The sequence below is a fragment of the Agelaius phoeniceus genome (assembly GCF_051311805.1).
Source record: "Agelaius phoeniceus isolate bAgePho1 chromosome W unlocalized genomic scaffold, bAgePho1.hap1 SUPER_W_unloc_2, whole genome shotgun sequence".
In the NCBI taxonomy this organism is placed as follows: domain Eukaryota; kingdom Metazoa; phylum Chordata; class Aves; order Passeriformes; family Icteridae; genus Agelaius; species Agelaius phoeniceus.
The window spans coordinates 8,176,948-8,203,917 of NW_027509867.1; the positions used below are offsets into that span (position 1 = coordinate 8,176,948).

Consider the following 26,970-nt stretch of genomic DNA (forward strand, 5'->3'; position numbering starts at 1 on the left):
CTGGGAAAGACAACTCTGAGTCCTGAAACCTGGGCAGGAACAATGGGAATGTGTCCCTGCAGCCAAGTGTTCTGTGTGAGAACAAGTAGATGTGACAGGATATTGTTTTACACATCCTGCCAGACCAAATCTCCCTGTTTGCCCCAAGGGCCCCTTTGGGAAATGCTCTGATCCACGGGGCTCCATGGGAAGGCTGCTGTGACACTGAGGGACTTGCACAGGAATTGCATCCAGGAGCCCGGGTGCCCCTCAGGGACTGGGACCCAGCCCCTTCCAGCCAGAGGGGAAAGGGCCCCCCCAGGCCTTGTTAGCCACAGACAGCATGGTAAAGCTGAACAGCAAAGGGCTGGGGGCATTATTCTGGAATTAACATGGTGCCAGCTCCATGGACAACAGAATTCTTGTTCTTATCCCAAATGAGATTGAGGAAAAAGCATCATTAACCTTGTCACTGAAGTACTGCTGATGTCTCTAAGTTGTATCTTGAAAGTCAGCCAGAATCTTTGTTTGTAGAAACACCTCTAGTGTTTCACTAAGGGATTGGTCATCAAAATTGTTTTGAAGATTTAAAGGTCAAAGTAGCCAAAGTACTGCATGTCACCAATTGCTGGGTGTGTTCTCAGCTGGAGTTGGGAGGAATGGGGCTCCCTTGGAGGGCCCACCCTGTGGGGTGGCCAGAACTCTGTCCATGGGCTCTGCCTCGTAACAGAGTCAGTGAAGGGACAGTTATAGAAAACTGTGCTGTGGAACACAGGAATGCAATGATCAGTTGGACAGGAGTCACTAGGATTTCCCTTCAGGAGAAACCAAACCCTGTTCTAGTTCCAGAGGCCACAGTGTGCGAGGATTTCTGTGCTTCACCATCACTGCCAATGTCAGTAGAACTTGGGGTGCTGGAGCTGGTCAGTGTCAGTGTCACACCACTCTTGGCTGCAGGGCCACCATTTGGGTCCTTCAGCAACAGCCACAAGGAAGAGTTGGGGCCCAGAGAACATTTTCCCCTCAAGGACTGCCTCGGGTTTCAGAAAGCCAAAGATTCTGGTTCACCCTGTGCCCCATGTGCACTGCCTGGTCCTGTGGAGTTTACAGTAATGAGATAAATTGATTATTAGAAGAAATAGCAAATGATCCTGTTACAATATCCAATAGCACATGCCAGGAGCTCCAATGGGATGGAATGGGGACTCCACAGACCCACATGGCCTTGGATTGTCTGCTTGCTGGCCAGGGAGGAACCTGGGCTATTCCAGGACAGGAATGTTGCAGGAATGTCGATCAGTGCTGGGTTAGAGGTCCAACAGTCAGGAATCACCTTGACAGAAAAAGCAGTACAAGAGTGGCAGCAAGAAAAAAATTCTTGGTGGGATTGGCTTCATGGCTGCCAAATTGGAGCTGCTGTGAAATGCATTCATGGCAGTGTCTGTCATCATTGTAGTGTGAGCACTTGGTGTGTTATGATTCCATGTTAGAGTTGCTGTGACACTTTGTGCTGGAAATGGAGTATTGAGACTTGTCTAAAATGAGACACAGTCTCAAGAAAAAAGGGACTTTGATAAAGAACAGTGAATAGCAACTTATTAGGGCTATTTTAAAATGAATGTGAAAGCTCTCGGTTATGAACTTGAACAGCACTTAATTGAAGAACAAGAGGTGATGCCTTTATGCCTAATACCTAAATCAAAACTGTGTTATCCAGAGAATTATTATGAAAGTTGCAGTTCATCTGTAGGTCAAAGCACTGATTGAAGTCCTGAGGCCTGAACAACAGGTCCTGAGGGAAATCTGAGCTCCAGATGAACCTTCCAACCAAAGGTTGTATTTGTATCTGCTCATTAATGAATCATTATCAGCAATTTAATCTCAGTACGTGTTCATTGGTGAAATATGGACTTATTTTTCTGTATTTGGAAACCAGGAAAGGCCCCATCTGACTTTGTTTGGGGCTGAATGGTCAAAGTCACCTCCCTTGGCTCCTCCTGGGGCCCTGGCCAGGCTTTGGGAGGGAGCCAAGAGGAGGATGAAACCAGATGTTGCCACACTAGCAGTGCTGTCAGTTTGTCCATTCAGCACTGTCAGAGCTGGGCCCTCTCCCAGCGGGGTTGGAGCCTCACCTGTGGCTGGAGGTACCTGCAGGAAGTGCCAGTGCCCAGGAGTGGCTCTGCAGCCCTTGGCTGTGACAGCTTCCCCAGCTGCTGTGTGGGTCTGGGGGATGGTAAAGGCTGAGGGTAACTGGGGCTGGATCTTTCTCAATCACTGCAGGCAATCTTTGGTGGGGATGGTTGGGTGCATTGCTGAGCTGCTCCTTTTGTAATTATTTTCTAACGATTATGTGCTTTGCTGAGCCTCTCCTATTGTAATTTTTTGCAGACATACATTAGATAAATTACACAATTCCTTCAGTTGGTGTCTGTGTGTTTGGTGCTGACCCTGCCCACTGGCAAAACTGACCCTGTGGGCTCCATAGAACCAAGGGGGCCCTTGTGACACTGAAGGACCTCCTGTAACCAGGGGACCATGGTGATCCTGTGGGGCCTAATGGAACCATGGGGCCATTGTGACACTGTGGGGCTCATGGAACCACAGATACCATTCTGACTCTGTGGGGACTCATGGGGACAAGGCTCCATTGTTTTCCCCTCCCTGCCCCTGCCCCAGCCCAGCAGAGCAGCAGAGTCAGGTCAGGCCCTGCAGCAGGAACTGGAGGCCCTGGAGGTCAGGGACAGCCACTCTGTGTCTGGGATGTTCAGCAGATGCTCAGCTCGGGCAGCTCCTGCAGCCCCAGGGCCAGCCCCGCTGCCCAGCCCAGCAGCAGAGTTGGCCCCGGGGCTCCTCAGGCAGCTCCTGCTGGCCCAGGGACAGGGCAGCCTCTTGCCAGGGCTCCTCTGCACCCCCACGGGCTCCTGCCCTGCTCCTGGCCCATGCCAGCTGCCCCCAGAGCCTTTCCCAGGGGAACACGTCTGTGCTGGCCCGAGCAGCCATTGCTGCAGCCCTGCCCTGCTGCCCAGAGCCCCGAGCTGGGGCTGCTGCTCTGCAGAGCACGGGGGCTGTGCTGCCCGGGGCCCTGGGCTGCCTCTGCTGGGCTCTGCTGCTCAGCCTGGGACACAGAGGCAGCTGAGGGTGCTCCTGCCCTGACCCCCTCCCACATGGGCTCTGCGGGGCCATGGAGGGGCTCAGAGGTGCCTGCCTTGTTCCAGGGCTGCCAGAGGGGCTCGGGGCTGCCCTGGATCCTCCTGGGGGAGATCCCTGAGGGGCAGAGGAGTCAGTGCCCAGACTCCTTTCCCTGTGCCTGCTGTGTCCCTGGGCTGCAGAGCTCTCCTGGCTCACAGCAGACATTCAGGCCTTGATCTCAGGGTGACCCCACCCTGGCCAGGCCTGTGCCCAGTGAGCTCCACTCCCTGCTGGTCCCTGGCACACTCTGTCCCTGCAGGTCCCCTGTGCTCTCCTGCAGCTCCCAAGGCCCTCCAGACAAACATTCCCCTGTCATCATCCCTGGCACAAGCTGCAGAGGAAGGTTCAGCACAGACCATTCAGCATCTGATGGGCACTGTCCACCAACCAGCAAAACCTGACCCAGACCTGAGTCCCCTGAAGGCCCCAGTGAGACCCTGATCTCATCCCACTGAGCCCTGGGAGAGCAAGGAACACAAGGAAGGAGCCTCTTGAGAGTCCTGAGAGTGACTCTGGAGGGGAGCAAAGCCTCCCTGCCCTGCCCTCAGGAGATGCCCTTTGCTGATGGAGCTGCTGTGCTGGAGCCCAGCTGTGTCCCAGCAGTGCCCATGGCCTGTCCCTGCCTGGGGTCACAGCAGGGACACGCAGCAGGACAGGGACCAAGCTGCCAGAGCACTCTGGCCTTGCACCCACAGCAGGGCTGGGGAGGGGAGTGTGGAGCTGGGGGGAGCAGATGTGCAAAGAGGCAGGGCCATTGTCCCTGGCCGTGCTGCTGTGCTGGGAGCCCCTTCCCTCAGCCTCTGCTCACAGGCACTGCCCCTGCAGAGCCAGAGAAGGGCTGAGGAAATGCCTTGGACACACAAGGCAGGGCAGACACTGGATATTATTGAAATGAACAGGGAACAAGACCCCTGAAAGTCTTTGTGCTACACAAGAAAAGTAGATGTCCATGTAGACATGCTCAGCAGAGGACTACAGTATTTTATAAAAAACATTATAACACTAGTATAATAATAAAAAAAGGTCTCAATGAAAAACTGCAGAACTAGGAAAAAAAAGCTGAGATTGTAAAGAGTTACATTCTTAAGGTTATAGAGCAGAAAAAGAGAGTTTACTGTTTCTTAAAAGATAAAGTCATCATTTTTCTCAGAGCATCCTTGAGCTCCTGGTTCCTCAGGCTGTAGATGAGAGGGTTGAGGGCTGGAGTCACCACCGAGTACAGAACAGAGACTGCCAGATCCAGGGATGGGGAAGAGATGGAGGGGGGCTTCAGGTGAGCAAAGATAACAGTGCTGACAAATAGAGAGACCACAGCCAGGTGAGGGAGGCAGGTGGAAAAGGCTTTGTGCCGTCCCTGCTCAGAGGGGATCCTCAGCACGGCCCTGAAGATCTGCACATAGGAGAAAACAATGAACACAAAACAACCAAATACCAAGCAGACACTAAAAGCAATGAGCCCAAGTTCCCTGAGGTAGGATTTGAAGCAGGAGAGTTTGAGGATCTGTGGGATTTCACAGAAGAACTGGCCCAGGACATTGCCATGGCACAGGGGCAGGGAAAATGTATTGGCCGTGTGCATGAGAGCATTGAGAAAGGCACTGGCCCAGGCAGCTGCTGCCATGTGGACACAAGCTCTGCTGCCCAGGAGGGTCCCGTAGTGCAGGGGTTTGCAGATGGACACGTAGCGGTCGTAGCACATCACGGTCAGGAGGGAATACTCTGATCCAAGGAAGAACAGAAAGAAAAAGACTTGGGCGGCACATCCAGTGTAGGAGATGTTGCTGGTGTCCCAGAGGGAATTGTGCATGGCTTTGGGGACAGTGGTGCAGATGGAGCCCAGGTCAGCGAGGGCCAGGTTGAGCAGGAAGAAGAACATGGGCGTGTGCAGGTGGTGGCCGCAGGCTACGGCGCTGATGATGAGGCCGTTGCCCAGGAGGGCAGCCAGGGAGATGCCCAGCAAGAGGCAGAAGTGCAGGAGCTGCAGCTGCCGCGTGTCTGCCAATGCCAGCAGGAGGAAGTGCCTGGTGGAGCTGCTGTTGGACATTTGCTGGGGCTGCACATGGCGACCTGTTCATGGAGAAAGGACAGTGAAGAGTTAGAGGAGATTCCTGTAACCAAAATCAAAGCCTTTTCCCATACACCCTGCCCTGGAACACAAAGACAGCCTTTGGTGTTTAAGAGTTCTAGGGTTTTCTTTTTAAGCTCCCCCTATGTCTTTCCTTCTATTCTTAGATATCAGGAACTCGCAGGCCGAGGGCAGAGGCTTGGCTGGGGCACAGGAGGGAGGGGGCTTGTTCAGAGGGAGGGGCTGCACTGCAGGGGCTCCTGTGGGCATCTCTAAACTCTCCCTGCCACAGCATTGCTGGGCTTTGTTTTCTCTCATTGCCTGATCTTCTCTCTGCTTCCTGCAGATTTTCCTCCTGCAGGTGTTTCCCTGTGCCTGATCTCTCCCTGCCAGCACTCACAGCCCCCAAATCTCTGTGCACTCTCCTTGGCCCTCAAGAACCCTGCCTGTTTGCAGGGCACTGGCTGGGGGCAGGTTCTGTTTGCAGCTTGGAGAAAGGACAGCTCAGACTGAGCCTGATAGCTCCAGCAAAGGTGATGCTGCTGCTGTCCATGGGCAGAGTGGCTGAAAGCACATTAGGGATCTCCTGTGAACCTATTGGTCACTAAAAGCACAGTTCGGTTGCCTCAGGCACTTGTCAAAATTCATAATTATAATTCATAATCAACCTTTAATATTTATCCCCCCTCCCAGCCATTCTCCAATAGCAGGAAACTAAAGGAAAAGTCTTTGAAAATTTTCTAATTTTTGTTGAAATCCTTTTCTTGGAAATAGTCTATGACTGACCAGAACCCCTCAGCATGTCAGAGCTTCATGAGCATTTCACCTCCCCTGCACCAGAAATACCCAGAGTTGTACTCACAGGCTCTGCAGGCATTGGCATGTTCCAGCTTGAGCAGATGGCTCCAGGAGCTGCAGCTGCATTGTCCTGCAGCCAGAGGTTCCTGTGCCAAGGGCTGGCAGTGATTGTGCCCCAGGCACTTCTCAGCCCCTTCCCAGCCCTGACTGATTGAAGCTCTCTGTGCCTCTGGGCTGTGCCCGCGCTGGCTGCAGGCAGTGCCCCAGCCCTGCTGGGCTGGCAGAAGAGCTGCTCATCCAGAGAAATGTGCTTTTGAAGCTCTTCTTGGTGACCAGGAGCTGCCTCTGGGCCAGGAGCCCAGCCCAGCTCAGCAGCACAGACACAGCACAAGGACTTTAATCAGCCTCTGGGGCTTTGTGCTCAGGCCCTGAACATCAGTCCCTGAGAGGGAGATGAAGAAACCTCCGCAGAACTCCAAGGCAGAATCCAACTCCAAAGTTTCTTGGACTTTTAATGGGTCCCACTGAGGGACACGACTGAACAAGTGTCCCCAGGCCCCAGGCAGAGCAGAGAGCTGCAGGCAGTGATGACAGGTGGGGACAAAGAGAAGCCAAGTCTTGGTGCCCTGGGGCACAGCAGGGTCTGTGCCAGCAAGGGCTGGGAGGAGACACCTTGTCCTGAGGCCCTGGGGCCTCCTGGCACAGCCCCAGCCAGGCTGGGCACTGTCAGCCCCTTGTGCTGCCCTCAGCATCCCCCCCTAGCCCACATCCCAGTGGCCTCAAGGATCTGCTGCAAGGAGTCCCTGGGGAGCCTTGCTCAGCAATGGCCCTGGGGGCTCCTTCATGCTCCCTGCAGGACTGCAGGTTTTTCAAAGGGCTTTGGGTTTGGCTTTTGCCTTGCAGTCTCTGAGAGCTTTGTGCAATCATGGCCTCCAATTATCTGCTGTAATTAGTCCCTGGAGAGGCTTTGTCAGTAACAACACTCAGTGGGGCTCATTAATACTTCAGGGTACTTCCATTCTTTTAAGGTACTTGGTGTTTCCCTTTTGATACCGACTCTGTGAGAGGTTTGTGCAATCATGGCCCCAATTATCTGCTTTAATGAGTCCCTTGAGAGCTTTGTACTGACACTCAGTGGTGCTCAGTAATGCTTTGAGCTTCTCACATTTTTTAAGATAGTTTGGAATTTTCTTTCCACACTGAGACTCTGAGAGGTTTTTGGTCAATCCTGGCCTCCAATACTCTCCTCTAAGGAGTCCATGAGGAGCCTCCGTTGGGATGGACCTCACTGAGACCCATTCATGCTTTGAGACACTTTGGGGTTTTCTTCTGACTTTGACTCCTGGAAAGGTTTGTGCAATCTCCTCTCAGGCCCTGAGGTTCCAGTGCTCAGCTCCAAATGTACCTCAGGGCTCATCAGGATCAAGCAAGTCCTGACAAACCATGGCTCTGCCTTGATTTCCCTCTGCTCTTATGCAGTTTATCAGGAATGTATCTGGAGTGATTTTGGTTTGCTAATATGAGATTTCTCAGCCAATGCATCTCTTAGTGCAGTGGGATCAGTGTTGGCTAATTACCATTGCACTCCCTGGAATATATTTACTCATTTCCTGCTGTGAGATGGGATTAGGAGAAAGGCAAAGTAGGCTCAAAATTTTAGAAGTGTATATAGAAAAGTTTATTACCAGTAAATAGAAGAAAGAGTAATAAGAATCTGAACACTTCTCCTCTCCCTACAACCTTTTCTTTCTTACTGACAATGCAAGGAGACAAAACCTGAAAGTTTCAGTCAGTTTACACCATCTAGAACAGTCTTTCTTCAGTTCACTTAGGGAGAGGAGTCTCTCTTTCATGCTATGGAGACTCCTCCATAAGAAAAAAGTTCTCCCGTGGCTCTCAATTCCCATGAATAGCAGCTGCCCAGAAAATCTGCAATTGTGAAGTCCCTCCCATTTTTCACAGCTTTCCCCACAGCTGTGTTTATGGGCCATGTCAGCTTATGGGGTATGAGTTTAAAGATGAGCTGTTCAAGAGCAAAGATTCTCTTCATCTATTTCTGAAATCATCTTCATCTCTGAGAACAGAGATCTTCTTCTTCTCTCCCTGAGGGCACAGGATCTCACCACTCTTCTCTCTTTCTCTGTTTAAACTTCTCATAGGATCACAGCTACATCAACATTTGCTTACTTTAGCATGGAGGCCTTTGCTGAACAAGTCATCTCCCCATATTTTAAATTAGTTATAGGGAAAAAGAGAGTCTGATATATTAATTACATCCTTCTCCATTGCTTTACAGGAGGATTTCAGCCCCAAGATCAAGGCATCTTCTCATCCCTCCCATCTGGGACTCAACTTCCCCTTCAGTGACCTGGGGGTCTTCATGTTCCTCTGTGTGCCTGCACTTTGTCCTTTTCTCTCACTGGAGGGAGGATGGAAGCACTGAAAGAGTTCATATCTCACCCGGGGCCTGCAGATGGTTCCGTGCCCCCGGCCGGGCTCGGTGCTTGCGGCCGGAGCTGTTTTATGATGGAGGTTTCTGCAGCGGCTGCGCTGGGGCTGTGTCAGGATGGGCCGCGCTGGGGCAGGGCCAGGATCTCAGCAGCCAGGCCAGAGCACAGCAGCAGCACGGCCGGGGCCGATGGCTTCTCCTGCCCCTGCCCGGGGCTTGCGGCTGAAGCCCAAGGGTGGCAGAATCTTGGCCGAGCCGGCCCGGCCCAGGGCTGCTCCTGGGGCCCGGCGGATCCTGGCTGGGCCCGGGCTGGCGGCGGGGCAGGGCTCAGCAGGGCCCAGATGTTCCCAACTGCAGCCATGGCCCGGCCCGGCCTCGGCCCCGCGGCCTCCCCTGCCCTGCCCGGCAGCCGATGGGGCCTGGGGGGGTCCCTGGGAAGGGGCCCGGCCCCACGGCAGGAGCCGCCTGGCCCAGCCTGGCTGAGACGGGGCCGGGTCAGCCTTGTTACCTCTGTGCCAGCCAGAAGGGAAAGAGACCCTCCCAGGCTTTCCCATCTTTAACATGTGTCTTCACAGAGGCATGTACAGTTTCTCTAGTGGTTTAACAGATTGTCAATTCTCAAAGCTAAATATTGATTGGATTTTTAGTCAGACACGGAGGAAACTGCTAGCAGCTTCTCTTAGAACATCACTTCCATGATGCCAAACCCTCACAACAGCACAGAGCACAGAGCTCCTTTGTCCATATGTATCGGTCATGTGCCCAAGTCCTCAAAAACATTTCTTGGGAGATCTCTGGGCCCTTTCCAAGGTTTTTTCAACTGAAAACATTCAGCTCAGAGTCTAAGAAAATCACCAGAGGCCATGGCCAGCCTGACCTGTCTGTCCTTGCTACTTTTTTCTGGGAGCAATCTTTGGAAATATGGAATTTGGGAGGCCAAATTCTAATTTTGGCCATGGATCCTGGACATGAAGGTTGGTTCTTTTCCATAGGAAGGAAGGAACAGAGCCCCAGTGTTTGCCAGGCAGAAGAGAGGTGACCACCAGAGGACAAGGCCAGCCAGAAGTGGCAGGTTTTTTTCTGAGAGAAACCCTTGCATATAGAAAAATTTTTTTGAGAGAATACCAATTTTGGCAATGGACATTTAAAAAGAGGGATGGTTCTTTTCTATAGCAAGGAAAGCACGGAGCCCCAGTTTTCCAGGAGCTGATGAGAGGCATTCCTTGACATCACAACATCAGCCAGAGCTTTCAGGTGGCCCCTAGGAGGCCAAACCAGCCAGGCCTGTTCCATGTTCCCTCGGTTCCATGGGGCCCCACAGCGTCCCAATGGTCCCTTGCTTCCCTGAGGCCCTGAGGTGCCATAATGCCCCCTTGGTGACACAAGGCCCTGAAGGGTCCCCATGGTCTCCATGGTTCCATCAGGCCCCACAGAGCCATAATGGTCTCTGGGTTCCATGAAGCCCCACTGTATCACCATGGCTCCTTGGTTCCATGGGTCCAGTGGTGCCACAATGATCCCCTTGGTTCCATGAGGTTCCCACAGTGTCCCAGTGATCTCCATGGGAAGGGAAGGACCCAGCCCCAGTGTTGCAGGGGCAGCCACCAGAGGCCAAGGCCAGCCAGGCTTGATGGTACTGGCAGATTGTGCCTGGGAGTAACCCTTGGATATACAGAATTTTGGAGGTGGAATCCCAATTTCAGACATGGACACCTGGAGGATAAGGATGGTTGTTTTCCATTGGAAAGAAACCATGGAACACTGATACAACAGTGACATTTGGGGATTTATGGGGAGCATTGGGGATTGTTTCTGCACCTCGTGACCCAACAGGAGCTTTTCCAATAAATGTTGCCTGAAGCTCCCACTGTGCCCATCACAGGAACCCCTGTGAGTGTCTGGGACATCCCAGCTCTTTGGCAGCCTGGGGACTCCTGGGATGTCACCATGGAATGGCTGTGACTGCCTCTGACCACAGGGCTCTTTACCATCCCCAGAAAGCCCTGGGAGGTCTCCATGGAGCCCCTGTCTCTGTGTGTGACATTCCAGCTCTGGAACAGCCTGGAGACTCTTGGAAAGTCCCCACGGAACCCCTCTGAGGGCCTGTGACAAATCTGATCCTTAGCAGGCAACCATCACCAGCCCCCTGTTGCTATGGTCAGTCCCTTGGCAGCTCCATGGAGACCCCATGCCAAGGGTGGTTGCCATGGCCACCAGGGCTGGCACCAGCTGGGATGCTCGGTTTCCACGGGCCGGGCTTCAGGAATGGGATTCCCCAATTTCCTGCTCCCGCTAAAACCGCGCTGCCCTCGCTGCCCTCCCGCCTCCCATGAAAAGCACAAAAGGCAAAGATCCCGGGCTGGGATAAGAACAATTTATTGGGAACAGCAACAAGATAAGGAGCAAAAGGAACAGAATCAATATTGATAACAGAAGGGATAAGTAAAACTATTTACAGAGAAAACTACAACATCAAAAACTAGTTCTTCCTGGCAATGTATTTCCTCCTGTCTGGAAAGGAGACCCTTTTCCTCAGGGAGAGAGAGAGAGAGAGTCCCTTTCCTGCCCCTGGCAATGACCTCAGGTGGGAGTGAATGTAATGACAGGGCCATGGCCAGACCCTCATGTTCTCCAATCCCACATCATGTCATTGCCAGGGGCAGGAAAAGGGACAGGTGTCTTCCCAGCATGGATCACAGGGAACATGGATCACCAGGACTCTGACCAACGTGGGGTCTCCAATGGGGGATAAAGCTGGAGCAGTGCATTAAACTCTTCCTGCAGTTGGGGCATGTGCAGGGCTTCTTTTACTGGTGCCTCCGTTGGTGTCTGCTCAAGTGAGAGCTGCTGGTGAAGCTCTTCCCACACTGGGGACACTCGTAGGGCCTCTCCCCAGTGTGGATGCGCCGGTGGGTGACGAGGGTGGAGTTGTGCTTGAAGCCCTTCCTGCAGTCGGGGCAGAGGAAGGGCCTCTCATCCGTGTGAATCCGCTGGTGCTGGAGGAGCTGAGAGCTGGTGTGAAACCTCTTCCCACACTCGGGGCACTGGTAGGGCCTCTCCCCTGTGTGGATCATTTGGTGGATGATCATTTGGGTCTTCCTACTAAAGGTCATCCCACATTCCCCACAGTTGTATGGCCTTTCCCCAGTGTGGATCCTCTGGTGGCAGATCAAGAGAGACTTCAGCCTAAAGCTCTTCCCACATTCCCCACATTCATAGGGTCGTTCCCTGGTGTGGGTCTTCTGGTGGGAGATCAGGTTAGAGTTCTGGCTGAAGCTCATCCCACATTCCCCACACTCATAGGGCTTCTCCCCGGTGTGGATCCGCTGGTGCCTGATGAGGTGGGAGTTGCGCTTGAAGCCCATCCCACAGTCAGGGCAGCAGAAGGGCCTCTCATCCGTGTGAATCCGCTCATGCAGGAGGAGATCAGAGCTGGTGTAAAACCTCTTCTGACACTGGGGACACTCGTAGGGCCTCTCCCTCTCCCCAGTGTGGATGCGCTGGTGGGTTATGAGGGTGGAGTTGCGCTTGAAGCCCTTCCCACAGTTGGGGCAGCGGAAGGGCCTCTCCTCAGTGTGAATCTGCTGGTGCTGGAGGAAACTGGAGCTGGTCTGAAACCTCTTCTGACACTGGGGACACTCATAGGGCCTCTCCCCAGTGTGGATGCGTTGGTGGATGATGAGGGCAGAGCTGCAGCTGAAGCCTTTCCCACACTCCCCACACTCATAGGGCCATTCCCCAGTGTGGATCATCTGGTGGCTGATCAGGGTGCTGCTCTGCCTGAAGCTCTTCCCACACTCCAAGCACTTCTGTGCCTTCTCCCCATTGTGAAGCTGCCCATGGACCACCAGCTCTGAGCTCTGGCTGAAGCTCTGTCCACCTTCCTGGCTCAGGGTGGGTCTTTCCTCCTCAGAGCACCCTGGGCTGGGTTTGGAGCCCCTCCTCCTGTGGGATCTCTGGGGATTTTCCTCCCCATTGGATTCCTGTGCCCTGGAGTCACTCAAAATGGCCTCTTCCATGAGTTTCTGCTGTGGGGATTTCTCCTCTCTGGTCTCCATGCTCAGATCCTTCCCGGGGGGAGGAAGGACAAGGGGAGGATGGGATTTGCCTCCGTGCCAGAGGGAAGGGGAAGGAGATCCCCCCAGTGCATCCCCAGCAGGACGGGGTTGGCAGCAGGGTTGTCCTGCAGCCGGGGGCTGTGCTGGGCTGGGAGATGGAGCAGGAGAGAGGGGGAAAGGGGCACTGACTTCCTCCTCACCTGCCTGCGTGTCCCGGGCCTCCTTCCTCTTCCTTGCAGCCTCCTCCTCCATCTGGCAAAGGTTTGGGGATGTGAAATCCTGTTCTGGGAGGAAAGCAAGGGATGAGCGCATTGAATTTTTACTGGTTTGAAGACAAACCTGGGGGAGAGTCTAAACCAGAATTACAATTTAATAAGAAAAGAAGATCAAGGCAATGATACAGAAACACTGCCCTAAACTGACAGAGTCAGGATATAACCTGACACTCTGTTGCTGCTCAGGCTGGTGGCTGCAGTCCCATTAAATGGTGGCTGCAGTCCTGTTGGAGGGATGAAGGTGATTCTGTCCAAGCAGTGATCCTGTAGAAGGGTCTGGTCTTCCTCTGCAGGTCCAGTGGTGGTTCTGGAGCTCTTGTCCTCTGGGAATCCAGTAGGCAAGCTGCTCCTGGTGTTGCAAGGCTCAGCTTATATGCAGGTAGGAATGCTTGGATCTTGCCCCTGGGCGGAGCATCCCACAATGGGATGATGGAATTTGATCAGTCCTGCAGTGACACTCAATGGCCCATTCCCAGAAGATATCTCCCCTGGAGGGCGTTATCAGGGCTGAAGCATGGAAGAGATCAAGAACACTGCCCCGCCTGTTTACAACAGTTGATGGGGATGGGCATTGAAAACATGCATTTGGTTCCATCTTACATTGCAGCCTGAAACAGTGGGGGAATCCCTGCTCAGGGGGTGAACACCACCCCCCTTACCCAAACTGGCTCAGGTGTAAAACCCCCACCCTGGGAAGGCCACACACACACAGGGGACAATGTCACACTTGCCCTGCTCCAGGGCAAATGGCATCTCTCTAATATTTTCTTAACCAGATTGCAAAATTATTTTGGCACAGTGAGTTCAGGGCACTGTTGTTTGACCCCAGTTGCCTTTGACAACAGCATGGTTCCTTCCTCTGAGGAGGTTGTGGGTCTCCCTGGAGGAACTCTTGGAAACTTGGATGCAGCTTCGTCTGAGCGACCTATGGGAGAACTGATGAGGAAAATGGCTGTTGTGGGACTGGAGTGTAAAGAAAATATTTTGTTGTCCCTCCTTGAAAAGTTTGTTAAAATCGCTGGAGGAAATGGAGCAAATGATACCAGCAAGACTGACAAGGTTCATTCACCACATGGTGAGGAACACAAGGCTGCTAAAAGTCCCACAAGAAGCCCAGCTCAAGTAGCTAAATTCCCAAATAACTACTGAATTCCCAGGCTTGGGTTTTTTCCATATGTGAGAATCATTATTCTCTTCATCCCTGTCACCTTTGTGACAGCTACACAGAGCTTTCCCTTCCTTTTAATAATATCTTTAATGGGCCAAATTTGCACTTTTCTTTAATTGTAACCTGCCAGCAGCTGAGCTGGAGCTGTGCAGGAACCAAGGAAACTTGGAATTGCCCCAGAATTGCTTCTATTGTCAGCCGGTGCTGCGGCGGCCGTGGGGCAGAGGGGTGGGAAAGGGGGCTCCGGGGTGGCAGTGGAGGAAATGCCGGGCCCGGGGGCTGAGCACAGGGCTGAGCACGCAGAGATGGTTTTGTTCTTGCTGAGCTCGCACTGAGCCAAGGCCTGTCCTGCCCCTCATTCGGCCACGCTGGGGAGGGGCTCAGGGTGTGGGGGAGCTTGGGAGGGGACACAGCCAGGACAGGAGATCCCAGCTGACCCCAGGGATAGCCCAGAGCATAGGACATCATGATCAGTGCATGAAGTGTGGGGAACAAGGTGGAAGGGGGCACAGTTGCAGTGAGGGTTTTGTCTCCCCAGGTAACACTTAGGCAGGATTGGGCCCTGTTTCGCCAGTGGGCAGGGCCCGCACCAAAGACACAGACACCAACTTAACTTAAGGAAAAGTGTAATTAGATAATGCAAATTTGCAAAAAATTACAAAAATATTAGGTAGGCAAAGCAAATAATCATTAGTCAATAATTCCGAAAGAGAAGATGTTGAAATGAGTATCACACAACTGTCCATTTCTGGCTGCAGGCTCTGGAGATTCTATCTCTGCCTTCAATCAGGGTTGCATTCCCTAAAGAATCCTGGTACCAAATCCTGCTTTCCAAGGCTGGAACAGTGTCTCAGGTTTAGCTGGGTGTGTATTCAATTACCCTCTGTTAAAGCTGGGGCAATTATCATCTGTTAATTGAGCAGTTTACTTTATCTCTTCCACAAGGAATCCTCCCTCCAGGGAGATATCTTCTGTTAATGGGCCATTGAGTGTCACTGATAAAAATTCCATCATCCCATTGTCAGAAGCTCTGCCCAGAGGGAGGAGCCAAGCATTCCTACCTGGATATAATCTGAGAATGTGAACAACAGAGTCAGCCTTCTCCCACAAGATTCCCAGAAGAGCAGCTTTCAGCTCCACTGGATCCCAGAGGAAGACCAGGCCGATCGACGCCACAACTGGACCTTCAGAGGAAAACTCCACCCTTCTACAGGATCCCTGCTCCAACAAAACCACACCTGTCCCTGCAGGAGCACTGCAGCCACCATTTAACAGGAGTGCTACCAACACTCTGACCCACAGGGTGTCAGGTTGTATTCTTACTCTGTAAGAAGTTTTTAGTACTACTGCATTTGTATTCTTAATTTTCCTTCTGAAGAACTGTTATTCCTATTCCCATAGACTTTGCTTGACAGCCCCTTGTTTTGAAAATTATAGTTCCAAGTGAAGGGATTAACATTTTCCATTTCAAGGGAGTCTCCTGCCTTCCTTAGCAGACACCTGTCTTTTCAAACTGACACAATGCCCTGGGACAGCCAGGCAGGTGAGGATGAAGTCAGTGCCCCTTTCCCCCTCTTTCCTGCTTCATCTCCCAGCCCAGCACAGCCCCCGGCTGCAGGACAACCCTGCTGCCAACCCCGTCCTGCTGGGGATGCACTGGGGGGATCTCCTTCCCCTTCCCTGTGGCACGGAGGCAAATCCCATCCTCTCCTTGTCCTTCCTCCCCCAGGGAAGAAGCTGAGGATGGAGACCAGGGAGGGCAAATCCCTGTGGCAGAACCTCATGGAAGAGGCCATTTTGAGTGACTCCAGGGCACAGGAATCCAATGGGGAGGAAAATCCCCAGAGATTCCACAAGAGGAGGGGCTCCAAACCCAGCCCAGGGTGCTCTGAGGAGGAAAGACCCACCCTGAGCCAGGAAGGTGGACAGAGCTTCAGCCAGAGCTCAGAGCTGGTGGTCCATGGGCAGCTTCACAATGGGGAGAAGGCCCACAAGTGCTTGGAGTGTGGGAAGAGCTTCAGGCAGAGCAGCACCCTGATCAGCCACCAGATGATCCACACTGGGGAATGGCCCTATGAGTGTGGGGAGTGTGGGAAGGGCTTCAGCTGCAGCTCTGCCCTCATCATCCACCAACGCATCCACACCTGGGAGAGGCCCTACGAGTGTCCTGAGTGTCAGAAGAGGTTTCAGACGAGCTCCAGTCTCCTCCAGCACCAGCAGATTCACACGGATGAGAGGCCCTTCCACTGCCCTGACTGTGGGAGGGGCTTCAAGCGCAACTCCACCCTCATCACCCACCAGCGCATCAACACTGGGGAGAGGGAGAGGCCCTACGAGTGTCCCCAGTGTCAGAAGAGGTTTTACACCAGCTCTGATCTCCTCCTGCATGAGCGGATTCACACGGATGAGAGGCCCTTCCACTGCCCTGACTGTGGGATGGGCTTCAAGTGCAACTCCCACCTCATCAGGCACCGGCGGATCCACACCAGGGAGAAGCCCTACGAGTGTGGGGAATGTGGGATGAGCTTCAGCCAGAACTCTAACCTGATCTCCCACCAGAAGACCCACACCAGGGAACGACCCTATGAATGTGGGGAATGTGGGAAGAGCTTTAGGCTGAAGTCTCTCTTGATCTGCCACCAGAGGATCCACACTGGGGAAAGGCCATACAACTGTGGGGAATGTGGGATGACCTTTAGTAGGAAGACCCAAATGATCATCCACCAAATGATCCACACAGGGGAGCAGCCCTACAAGTGCCCCGAGTGTGGGAAGAGGTTTCACACCAGCTCAAATTTCCGCCTGCATGAGCAGATTCACACGGATGAGAGGCCCTTCCACTGCCCCGACTGCGGGAAGGGCTTCAAGCACAACTCCACCCTTGTCACCCACCGGCGCATCCACACTGGGGAGAGGCCCTACGAGTGTCCCCAGTGTGGGAAGAGCTTCACCAGCAGCTCTCACTTGACCAGACACCAACGGAGCCACCAGTAAATGAAGCCCTGCACATGCCCCAACTGCAGGAAGAGCTTCATGCACTGCTCCAGCTTAATCCCCCATTGGAGACACCACGTTGGTCAGAGCCCTGGTGATCCATGTTCCCTGTAATCAATGCTGGGAAGACACCTGTACCTTTTGTTGCCCCGCCAATGACTTTATGTGGGATTGGAGAATTGAGGGGCTGGCCATGGCCCTGTCATTACATTCACTCCCACCTCAGGTCATTGCCAGGGGCAGGAAAGGGACTCTCTCTCTCTCTCTCCCTGAGGAAAAGGGTCTCCTTTCCAGACAGGAGGAAATACATTGCCAGGAAGAACTAGTTGTTGATGTTGTAGTTTTCTCTGTAAATAGTTTTACTTATCCCTTCTTTTATCAATATTGTTTCGGTTCCTTTTGCTCCTTATCTCCTTGCTGTTCCCAATAAATTGTTCTTATCCCAGCCCGGGATCTTTGCCTTTTGTGCTTTCCACGGGAGGCGGGAGGGCAGCGAGGGCAGCGCGGTTTTAGCGGGAGCAGGAAATTGGGGAATCCCATTCCTGAAGCCCGGCCCGTGGAAACTGAGCATCCCAGCTGGTGCCAGCCTTGGTGGCCATGGCAACCACCCCTGGCATGGGGTCTCCATGGAGCTGCCAAAGGACTGACCATAGCAACAGGGGGCTGGTGATGGTTGCCTACTAAGGATCAGATTTGTCACAGGCCCTCAGAAGGGTTCCATGGGGACATTCCAAGAATCTCCAGGCTGTTCCAGAGCTGGAATATCACACGCAGAGACAGGGGCTCCATGGAGACCTCCCAGGGCTTTCTGGGGATGGTAAAGAACCCTGTGGTCAGAGCAGTCACAGCCATTCCATGGTGACATCCCAGGAGTCCCCAGGCTGCCAAAGAGCTGGCATGTCCCAGACACTCACAGGGGTTCCTGTGATGGGCACAGTGGGAGCTTCAGGCAACATTTATTAGAAAAGCTCCTGTTGGGTCACGAGGTGCAGAAACGATCCCCAGTGCTCCCCATAGATCCCCAAATGTCACTGTATCAGTGTTCCATGCTTTCTTTCCAATGGAAAACAACCGTCCTTATCCTCCAGGTGTCCATGTCTGAAATTGGGATTCCACCTCCAAAATTCTGGATATCCAAGGGTTGCTCCCAGGCACAATCTGCCAGTACCATCAAGCCTGGCTGGCCTTGACCTCTGGTAACTGCCCCTGCAACACTGGGGCTGGGTTCTTTCCTTCCCATGGAGAACACTGGGACACTGTGGAGACCCCATGGAACCAAGGGGATCATTGTGGCACCACTGGAGCCCACGGAACCAAGGGGCCATGGTGACACAGTGGGGCTTCATGGAACCCAGAGACCATTATGGCTCTGTGGGGCCTGATGGAACCATGGAGACCATTGGGACCCTTCAGGGCCTGGTGTCACCAAGGGGGCATTATGACACCTCAGGGCCTCAGGGAAGCAAAGGACCATTGGGACACTGTGGGGCCTGATAGAACTGAGGGAACATGGAACAGGCCTGGCTGGCTTGGCCTCCCAGGGGCCACCTGACAGCTCTGGCTGACGTTGCAATGTCAAGGAATGCCTCTCATCAGCTCCTGGAACACTGGGGCTCCGTGCTTTCCTTGCTATAGAAAGGAACCATCCCTTTTTTTAAATGTCCATTGCCAAAATTGGTATTCTCTCTAAAAATTTTCCTATATGCAAGGGTTTCTCTCAGAAAAAAACCTGCCGCTTCTGGCTGGCCTTGTCCTCTGGTGGTCACCTCTCTTCTGCCTGGCAAACACTGGGGCTCTGTTCCTTCCTTCCTACGGAAAAGAACCAACCTTCATGTCCATGGTCCATGGCCAAAATTAGAATTTGGCTTCCCAAATTCCATATATCCAAAGATTGCTCCCAGACAAAAGTAGTAAGGACAGACAGGTCAGGCTGCCCATGTCTGCTGGTGATTTTCTTAGACTCTGAGTTGAATGCTTTCAGTTGAAAAAACTTGGAAAGGGGCCAGAGATCTCCCAAGAAGGGTTTTTGAGGACTTGGGCACATGACCGATACATATGGACAAAGGAGCTCTGGGCTCTGTGCTGTTGTGGTGATTTTGCATCATGGAAGTGATGTTCTAAGAGAAGCTGCTAGCAGTTTCATCTGTGTCTGACAAAAAAACCAATCAGTAATCAGCTTTGAGAACTGACAATCTGTTAAACCACTAAGGAAACTGTACAAGGCTCTGTGAAGACACATGTTAAAGATGGGAAAGCCTGGGAGAGTCTCTTTCCCTTCTGGCTGGCACAGAGGTAACAAGGCTGACCCGGCCCCGTCTCAGCCAGGCCGGGCCGGGCGGCTCCTGCCGTGGGGCCGGGCCCCTTCCCAGGGACCCCGCCAGGCCCCATCGGCTGCCGGGCAGGGCAGGGGAGGCCGCGGGGCCGAGGCTGGGCCGGGCCATGGCTGCAGTTGGGAACATCTGGGCCCTGCTGAGCCCTGCCCCGCCGCCAGCCCGGGCCCAGCCAGGATCCGCCGGGCCCCATGAGCAGAACCGGGCCGGGGCGGCTCGGCCAAGATTCTGCCACCCTTGGGCTTCAGCCGCAAGCCCCGGGCAGGGGCAGGAGAAGCCATCGGCCCCCGGCTGTGCTGCTGCTGTGCTCTGGCCTGGCTGCTGAGATCCTGGCCCTGCCCCAGCGCGGCCCATCCTGACACAGCCCCAGCGCAGCCGCTGCAGAAACCTCCATCGTAAAACAGCTCCGGCCGCAAGCACCGAGCCCGGCCGGGGGCACGGAACCATCTGCAGGCCCCGGGTGAGATATGAACTCTTTCAGTGCTTCCATCCTCCCTCCAGTGAGAGAAAAGGACAAAGTGCAGGCACAGAGAAGAGCAACATGAAGACACCAAGGTCACTGAAGGGGAAGTTGAGTCCCAGATGGGAGGAATGAGGAGATGCCTTGATCTTGGGGCTGAAATCCTCTTGTAAAGCTATGGGGAAGGATGTAATTGATACATCAGAGTCTCTTTTCCCTATAACTAATTGAAAATATGGGTAGATGACCTGTTCAGCAAAAACCTCCATGCTAAAGTAGGTAAATGTTGAAGTAGCTGTGATCCCATGAAAAGTTTCAACAGAGAAAGAGAGAAGAGTAACAAGATCCTGCGCCCTCATGGAGAGAAGAAGAAGATCTCTGTTCTCGGAGATGAAGATGATTTCAGAAATAGATGAAGAGATTCTTTGCTCTTGAACAGCTCATCTTTAAACTCATACCCCATAAGCTGACATGGCCCATAAAAACAGCTGTGGGAAAAGCTGTGAAAAATGGGAGTGACTTCACTATTCCAGATTTTCTGGGCAGCTGCTCTTCGTGGGAATTGAGAGCCACGAGCAAATGTTTTTCTTATGGAGAAGTCTCCATAGCATGAAAGAGAGACTCCTCTCCCTAAGTGAACTGAAGAAAGACTGTTCTAGATGGTGTAAACTGACTGAAACTTTCAGGTTTTGTCTCCTTGCATTGTCAGTAAGAAAGAAAAGGTTGTCAGGAGAGGAGAAGTGTTCAGATTCTTATTATTCTTTCTTCTATTTACTGGTAATAAACTTTTCTATATACCCTTTTAAAATTCTGAGCCTACTTTGCCTTTCTCCTAATCCTATCTCACAGCAGGAAATGAGTAAATATATTCCAGTGAGTGTAATGGTAATTAGCCAACACTGATCCCACTGCACTAATAGATGCATTGGCTGAGAAATCTCAAATTAGCAAACCAAAAATTACTCCAGATACATTCCTGATAAACTGCATAAGAGCAGAGGGAAATCAAGGCAGAGCCATGGTTTGTCAGGACTTGCTGCATCCTGATGAGCCCTGTGGTGCATTTGGAGCTGAGCCCTTGAACCTCAGGGCCTAAGAGGAGATTGCACAAACCTTTCCAGGAGTCAAAGTCAGAAGAAAACCCCAAAGTGTCTCAAAGCATGAATGGGTCTCAGTGAGGTCCATCCCCAACACAGGCTCCTCATGGACTCCTTGGAGGAGAGAACTGGAGGCCAGGATTGACCAAAAACCTCTCAGAGTCTCAGAGTGGAAAGGAAATTCCAAACTACCTTAAAAATTTTGAGAAGCTCAAAGCATTACTGAGCACCACTGAGTGTCAGTACAAAGCTCTCCAGGGACTCATTAAAGCAGATAATTGGAGCCATGACTGCACAAACCTCTCACAGAGTCTGTATCAAAAGGGAAACACCAAGTACCTTAAAATAACTAAAGTACCTTGAAGCATTAATGAGCCCACTGAATGTTGTTACTGATAACGGCTCTCCAGGGACTAATTACAGCAGATAATTGGAGCCTGTAAATGCACAATCTTTCTCATAGAGTCTGTATCAAAAGGGAAAGGGGAAGTAGCTTAAAAAACTTAAGTACCCTGAATTATTAATGAGTCCCAATCAATGCTGCAACAGGCAGAGAATCTCCAGGGACTAATTACAGCAGATAATTGGAGGCCATGATTGCACAAAGCTCTCAGAGACTCCAAGGCAAAAGCCAAAGCCAAAGTCCTTTGAAAAACCTGCAGTCCCTGCAGGGAGCATGAAGGAGCCCCCAGGGCCATTGCTGAGCAAGGCTCCCCAGGGACTCCTTACAGCAGATCCTTGAGGCCACTGGGATGTGGGCTAGGGGGGGATGCTGAGGGCAGCACAAGGGGCTGACAGTGCCCAGCCTGGCTGGGGCTGTGCCAGGAGGCCCCAGGGCCTCAGGACAAGGTGTCTCCTCCCAGCCCTTGCTGGCACAGACCCTGCTGTGCCCCAGGGCACCAAGACTTGGCTTCTCTTTGTCCCCACCTGTCAGCACTGCCTGCAGTTCTCTGCTCTGCCTGGGGCCTGGGGACACTTGCTCAGTCGTGTCCCTCTCTGGGACCCATTAAAAGTCCAAGAAACTGTGGAGTTGGATTCTGCCTTGGAGCTCTGGAGAGGTTTCTTCAGCTCCCTCTCAGGGACTGATGTCCAGGGCCTGAGCACAAAGCCCCAGAGGCTGATTAAAGTCCTTGTGCTGTGTCTGTGCTGCTGAGCTGGGCTGGGCTCCTGGCACAGAGGCAGCTCCTGGTCACCAAGAAGAGCTTCAAAAGCACATTTCTCTGGATGAGCAGCTCTTGTGCCAGCCCAGCAGGGCTGGGGCACTGCCTGCAGCCAGCCCGGGCACAGCCCAGAGGCACAGAGAGCTTCAATCAGTCAGCGCTGGGAAGGGGCTGAGAAGTGCCTGGGGCACAATCACTGCCAGCCCTTGGCACAGGAACCTCTGGCTGCAGGACAATGCAGCTGCAGCTCCTGGAGCCATCTCCTCAAGCTGGAACATGCCAATGCCTGCAGAGCCTGTGAGTACATTCTCTGCTTGTCTCTCGTGCAGAGCAGCCAGGGGTGCCCAGGGCTGTCCTGCAGAGCAGGGTCCTGCAGCCCAGGGCGCTGTGCTGGGGCAGGGACTCTGCTGCCTGCCAGGGACAGCTCTCAGCCAGCCCTGGCAGCTGCTCCCAGCGCTGGGGAGAAGCTCTGGGGGGAAGGAGCCACCCTGAGCAGGGCAGGGGCTGCTGCTGAGAGGGGCTGGGTGGGGCAGGGCTGCTCCCAGCTCCAGACCAGCCTGGGCACATCTCCGGAGGGCACTTCCCAAAGAAGGTAAGCCTGGGATTGCTGGAAAGATCAGGAGCTTTCCTGAGAGTGTTTTCAATTTCCTGCTTGAAGAAGGATGGGAACACGGGGCTGATTACAAAAAGATTTTTTTTTACTTTATACAATTTTCATATATTTGTAGCTCTATAAATTACTATTACATAATTTTAAATATATATTCCTTTTTTAAGTCTATTAAACTTTTAATGAACTCTATTACTATTATATAAATCTATAACTATAATCCTTTATTAACATTATTATTTTCCCTAGCCTTTTTCTTTGATTTTAGAAAAATAAACTGATTGTCTAAATGCATTCCTGAAATACATATAGTATACAAAACATATAGTATCCTGTATAGTTTTATTATCAGGAAGAGGACCTACAAGAAGAACATTTTGTTTTTTGACCAGAATGTGAGCAGTCATAACAAAAAGTGAATGCAAAGAAGCCCTTGGACCTACTCCAATGGATTGAGCCAGGAATGTGTAACTGGGGTAAGTGAATCTCCTATAGGATGTTCCTGTTCAATATCCTAATTAATCAACCTTAATAAATTGCTGAAATCAGGGGCCGGGTGTGCCCCATCCCCACTGGGACACCTGGAAGCTTCCAATAAAGGTCTGGTTTTTACTTTACTGTTCTAACACTGTTGCAAGGGGATTTTTTTCTCTTTTGATTATAAAAAACAAGGGGATGAGAGAAGCAGAACAGGAATTGTAATCCAAGAATCCCAGGACATTCTGAGTTGAAAGGGACACAGCAGAATCATCAAACTAATGTTTGATCTTTTACAGGGACTGCAGAACTGTAAATTAAGTTGATCAGTCTCTGCTGGGAGCCTCCCAAAGGGCCCTCAGCCACTCCTCAGCCCTGCACAGCAGCAGCATCACCTTTGCAGGGCCCAGCAGGGCTCTCCTGAGCTGCCCTTGCCCAGCTGCACACAGAGCCTGCCCCAGCCAGGGCCCTGCACACAGGCAGGTTTCTGTAGGGCCCCAGCCAGGGCACACAGGCTGGGATGGGCTCTGTGAGCGCTGGCAGGGACAAGGCTCCTCTCAGGAGGGAATGTCCAGGCCCAGGGAGATGCTCAGGGAAGGAGAGGGGGCTGAAGAGAGCAGGGCTGGGGCAGGAGGGCACTGTTGGTGTGTGGGAGGTGCCGGGCACAGCTGGGCACGGGAACACTGTCCTGAGTGCCCGGCTGTCTCTGCCCTGCCCTCTCAGGCACAGCACCACAACATCTGCTCTTGCTTCTGCCCTGCCCTGACATTGGCACTGTTATCTGCTGCTCTCAGGGAGGCTCTGGCATCTGCAGCAGCTGAGTCAGGCTCTGCCCTTGGCATTCCTGCCAGGCAGGGCTGTCCATGGCAATGGGGTGTCCAAGCTTCCCTGGCACCTGTGGGGCTGTGGGCAAAGCAGTCCATGGCAAAGGGGAATGAGCTGAGCCCCCTCCCTGAGATCCCATCATGGGCACAGCGAGGGATCTCCTTGCTGTGCCCTGCCAGGCTCTGAGCTGCCCTCCTGGGTGCAAATCTGTGCCAGAGCCTCTGGGAGTTCCCTGAATGTCCCACGGGGAAGGGCAGAGCTGCCACAGCTGAGGAAATGATGCTGGGTTTGCCCAGGGAGCCGTGAGTGTCCTTGGCACAAGGGGGTGCTGAGACCTTGCCCAGAGACCTTGAGAGAGGGTGAGACATTCAGGGATCCCTCTGCTCTGGGCAGGGTCTGGTTTATCCCAGGGTACCTGGGGAGTGTGACTGTGCTCTGATTGCAGCCAAAGGCTTTCCCACAGAAGCTAGAAGGGCGGTGTGTCCCAAAAGTAGGGACAGTCTACAGGGAATGGCCCAGGTTTGACTCCAAGCAGCCTCTCCTGATTTGTCACTGTCCTTTCTCCATGAACAGGTGCACATGTGCAGCCCCAGCAAATGTCCAACAGCAGCTGCATCAGGCACTTCCTCCTGCTGGCATTGGCAGACACGCGGCAGCTGCAGCTCCTGCACTTCTGCCTCTTGCTGGGCATCTCCCTGGCTGCCCTCCTGGGCAACGGCCTCATCATCAGCGCCGTAGCCTGCGGCCACCACCTGCACACGCCCATGTTCTTCTTCCTCCTCAACCTGGCCCTCACTGACCTGGGATTCATCTGCACCACTGTCCCCAAAGCCATGCACAATTCCCTCTGGGACACCAGCAACATCTCCTACACTGGATGTGCTGCACAGCTCTTTTTCTTTCTGTTCTTCATTTCAACAGAGTTTTATCTGCTGACCATCATGTGCTACGACCGCTACGTGTCCATCTGCAAACCCCTGCACTACGGGACCCTCCTGGGCAGCAGAGCTTGTGCTCACATGGCAGCAGCTGCCTGGGCCAGTGCCTTTCTCAATGCTCTCATGCACACGGCCAATACATTTTCCCTGCCCCTGTGCCATGGCAATGCCCTGGGCCAGTTCTTCTGTGAAATCCCACAGATCCTCAAGCTCTCCTGCTCACAATCCTACCTTAGGGAACTCGGACTTCTTGTGTTTTCCATCTGTTTAGCTTTTGGCGGCTTTGTGTTCATTGTTTTCTCCTATGTGCAGATTTTCAGAGCCGTGCTGAGGATCCCCTCTGAGCAGGGACGGCACAAAGCCTTTTCCACCTGCCTCCCTCACCTGGCCGTGGTCTCCCTGTTTATCAGCACTGGAACATTTGCCTACCTTAAGCCCCCCTCCATGTCCTCCCCATCCCTGGATCTGGCCCTGTCAGTTCTGTACTCGGTGATGCCTCCAGCCCTGAACCCCCTCATCTACAGCCTGAGGAACCAGGAGCTCAAGGCTGCAGTGTGGAGACTGATGACTGGATGCTTTCAGAAACATTGAAAACTGCTTGCCAGTTTGTGCAAATTGCTTGTAATAAAATTCATCTTTGATACTTTTATTGGTTTCATTTTGGAAGTTCTTTTTCTTTGTTTTACTTTTTTCATATTTTCCGTAAAGTAATTTCATTGTTTCTACCATTTCTAATTTTGTTTCTCTCCACCTTCCCTGTGGCCACAGACTGTGTCAATGAGGGGCTGTGCTCTTGTTGGCTTTAAAGGAACTAAAGGATCTCCCAGCAGAGTTTTCTGCAGAGATGCCCTTTTGTTGCCTTCTCTGGAGCTTCAGCAGCAATGTCTGTGTGCAGAGCTGGGGCAGATCAGTGCTGGCAGAGCAGCTCTGCTCCTGCTGACCGCACCATTCCTGATCCAGGCCAGGAGCCATTGGCCTTCTTGGCCACCTGGGCACACTGCTGCCTCATGTCCAGCCTGCTGTCCATCAGTCCCTGCAGGTCCCTTTCTGCCCGGCTGCTCTCCAGCCACTCTGTCCCCAGCCTGTAGCACTGGGGCCAAATAGCAGGGCCTGGCACTTGGATTTGTTAAACCTCACCTTGTTCGATTCATCCTCTGGATCCAGCCTACCAAGGTCCCTGTGCAGACCACTCCTATGTTCTCTCAGATCAAAACTCACATCCAGCTTGGTGACATCTGCAAAGAAGTCCTTGGTTCAAAGGGGCCCCTCAGTGTCACAATGGCCTCTTGGTTACACCAGGCCCTGCACTGTCACACTGGTCTCCTTGGTTCCATGGGGCCACAAAATATGACAATGGACTCCTTGGTTCCATGCGGCTTCACAGTGTCACAATGTTCTCATTGGTGCTGCAGTTTCACAGTGGCCCCTTGGTTCCATGGGGCCCCAGGGTGTCACAATGGCCCCATGGCCACATGAGGTCCCACACTGTCACCATGGTCTCTGGGGTTCCACAAGTCCCCTCAGTGTCACAATGGACTCCTTGTTTCCACAAGGCCACACAGTGTCACAGCATTATTCCAGATCCCTTGAGGCCCCATCGTGTCACAGTGGGCCCTTGGTTACACAGGATCCTGCAGTGTCACAATGTCCCCTTGGTTCCATGAGGCCCCGCAGTGTCAGAACGGCCCCTTGGTTCCACTGGGCCCTGCAGTCTCTCAATGGTCCCCTTGGTTTTGCAGTGTCAAAATGGTGAAACCCCTTGGTTACACGAGGCCCTGCAGTGTCACAATGGCCTCTGTGGTTCCACGAGGGCCCAGAGTGTCACGGGGCACTCCCTGGTTCCATTTGGCCCCAGAGCACCACCGTGGACACCTGGTTCTGTGGGGCTGCACGGTGTCACCATGGTCCTCTTAGTTCCATGAGGCCCTGCAGTGTCACAATGGCCCCAGAGTGTCCCAGTCATCACAGAATGACAGAATCAAATAGGCTGGAAAAGACCTTTGGGATCATCAAGTCCAAGCAATGCCCTGATGCTGCCTTGTCACCCAGATCATGCCACTGAGTGCCACTGGAGAGGGACAGTGACTCTGCCACCTCC

General features: G+C 52.9%; 2 protein-coding genes across 2 annotated transcripts; one reads left to right on the plus strand and one right to left on the minus strand.

Moving 5' to 3' along the window:
* Positions 1-4,279: 4,279 nt before the first annotated feature.
* On the minus strand, positions 4,280-5,212 carry LOC143692757 (olfactory receptor 14J1-like). The gene has a single exon (XM_077172998.1). It carries the CDS (start codon positions 5,210-5,212, stop codon positions 4,280-4,282), a length of 933 nt encoding a protein of 310 aa, XP_077029113.1.
* Positions 5,213-24,477: 19,265 nt separating this feature from the next.
* On the plus strand, positions 24,478-25,463 carry LOC143692738 (olfactory receptor 14A16-like). The gene has a single exon (XM_077172981.1). It carries the CDS (start codon positions 24,531-24,533, stop codon positions 25,461-25,463), a length of 933 nt encoding a protein of 310 aa, XP_077029096.1. The 5' UTR covers positions 24,478-24,530.
* Positions 25,464-26,970: the final 1,507 nt, after the last annotated feature.

Bases quoted from the DNA above. Each gene is read 5' to 3' on its own strand.
- LOC143692757 (XM_077172998.1), bottom strand. From the start codon at position 5,212: ATGTCCAACAGCAGCTCCACCAGGCACTTCCTCCTGCTGGCATTGGCA.
- LOC143692738 (XM_077172981.1), top strand. From the start codon at position 24,531: ATGTCCAACAGCAGCTGCATCAGGCACTTCCTCCTGCTGGCATTGGCA.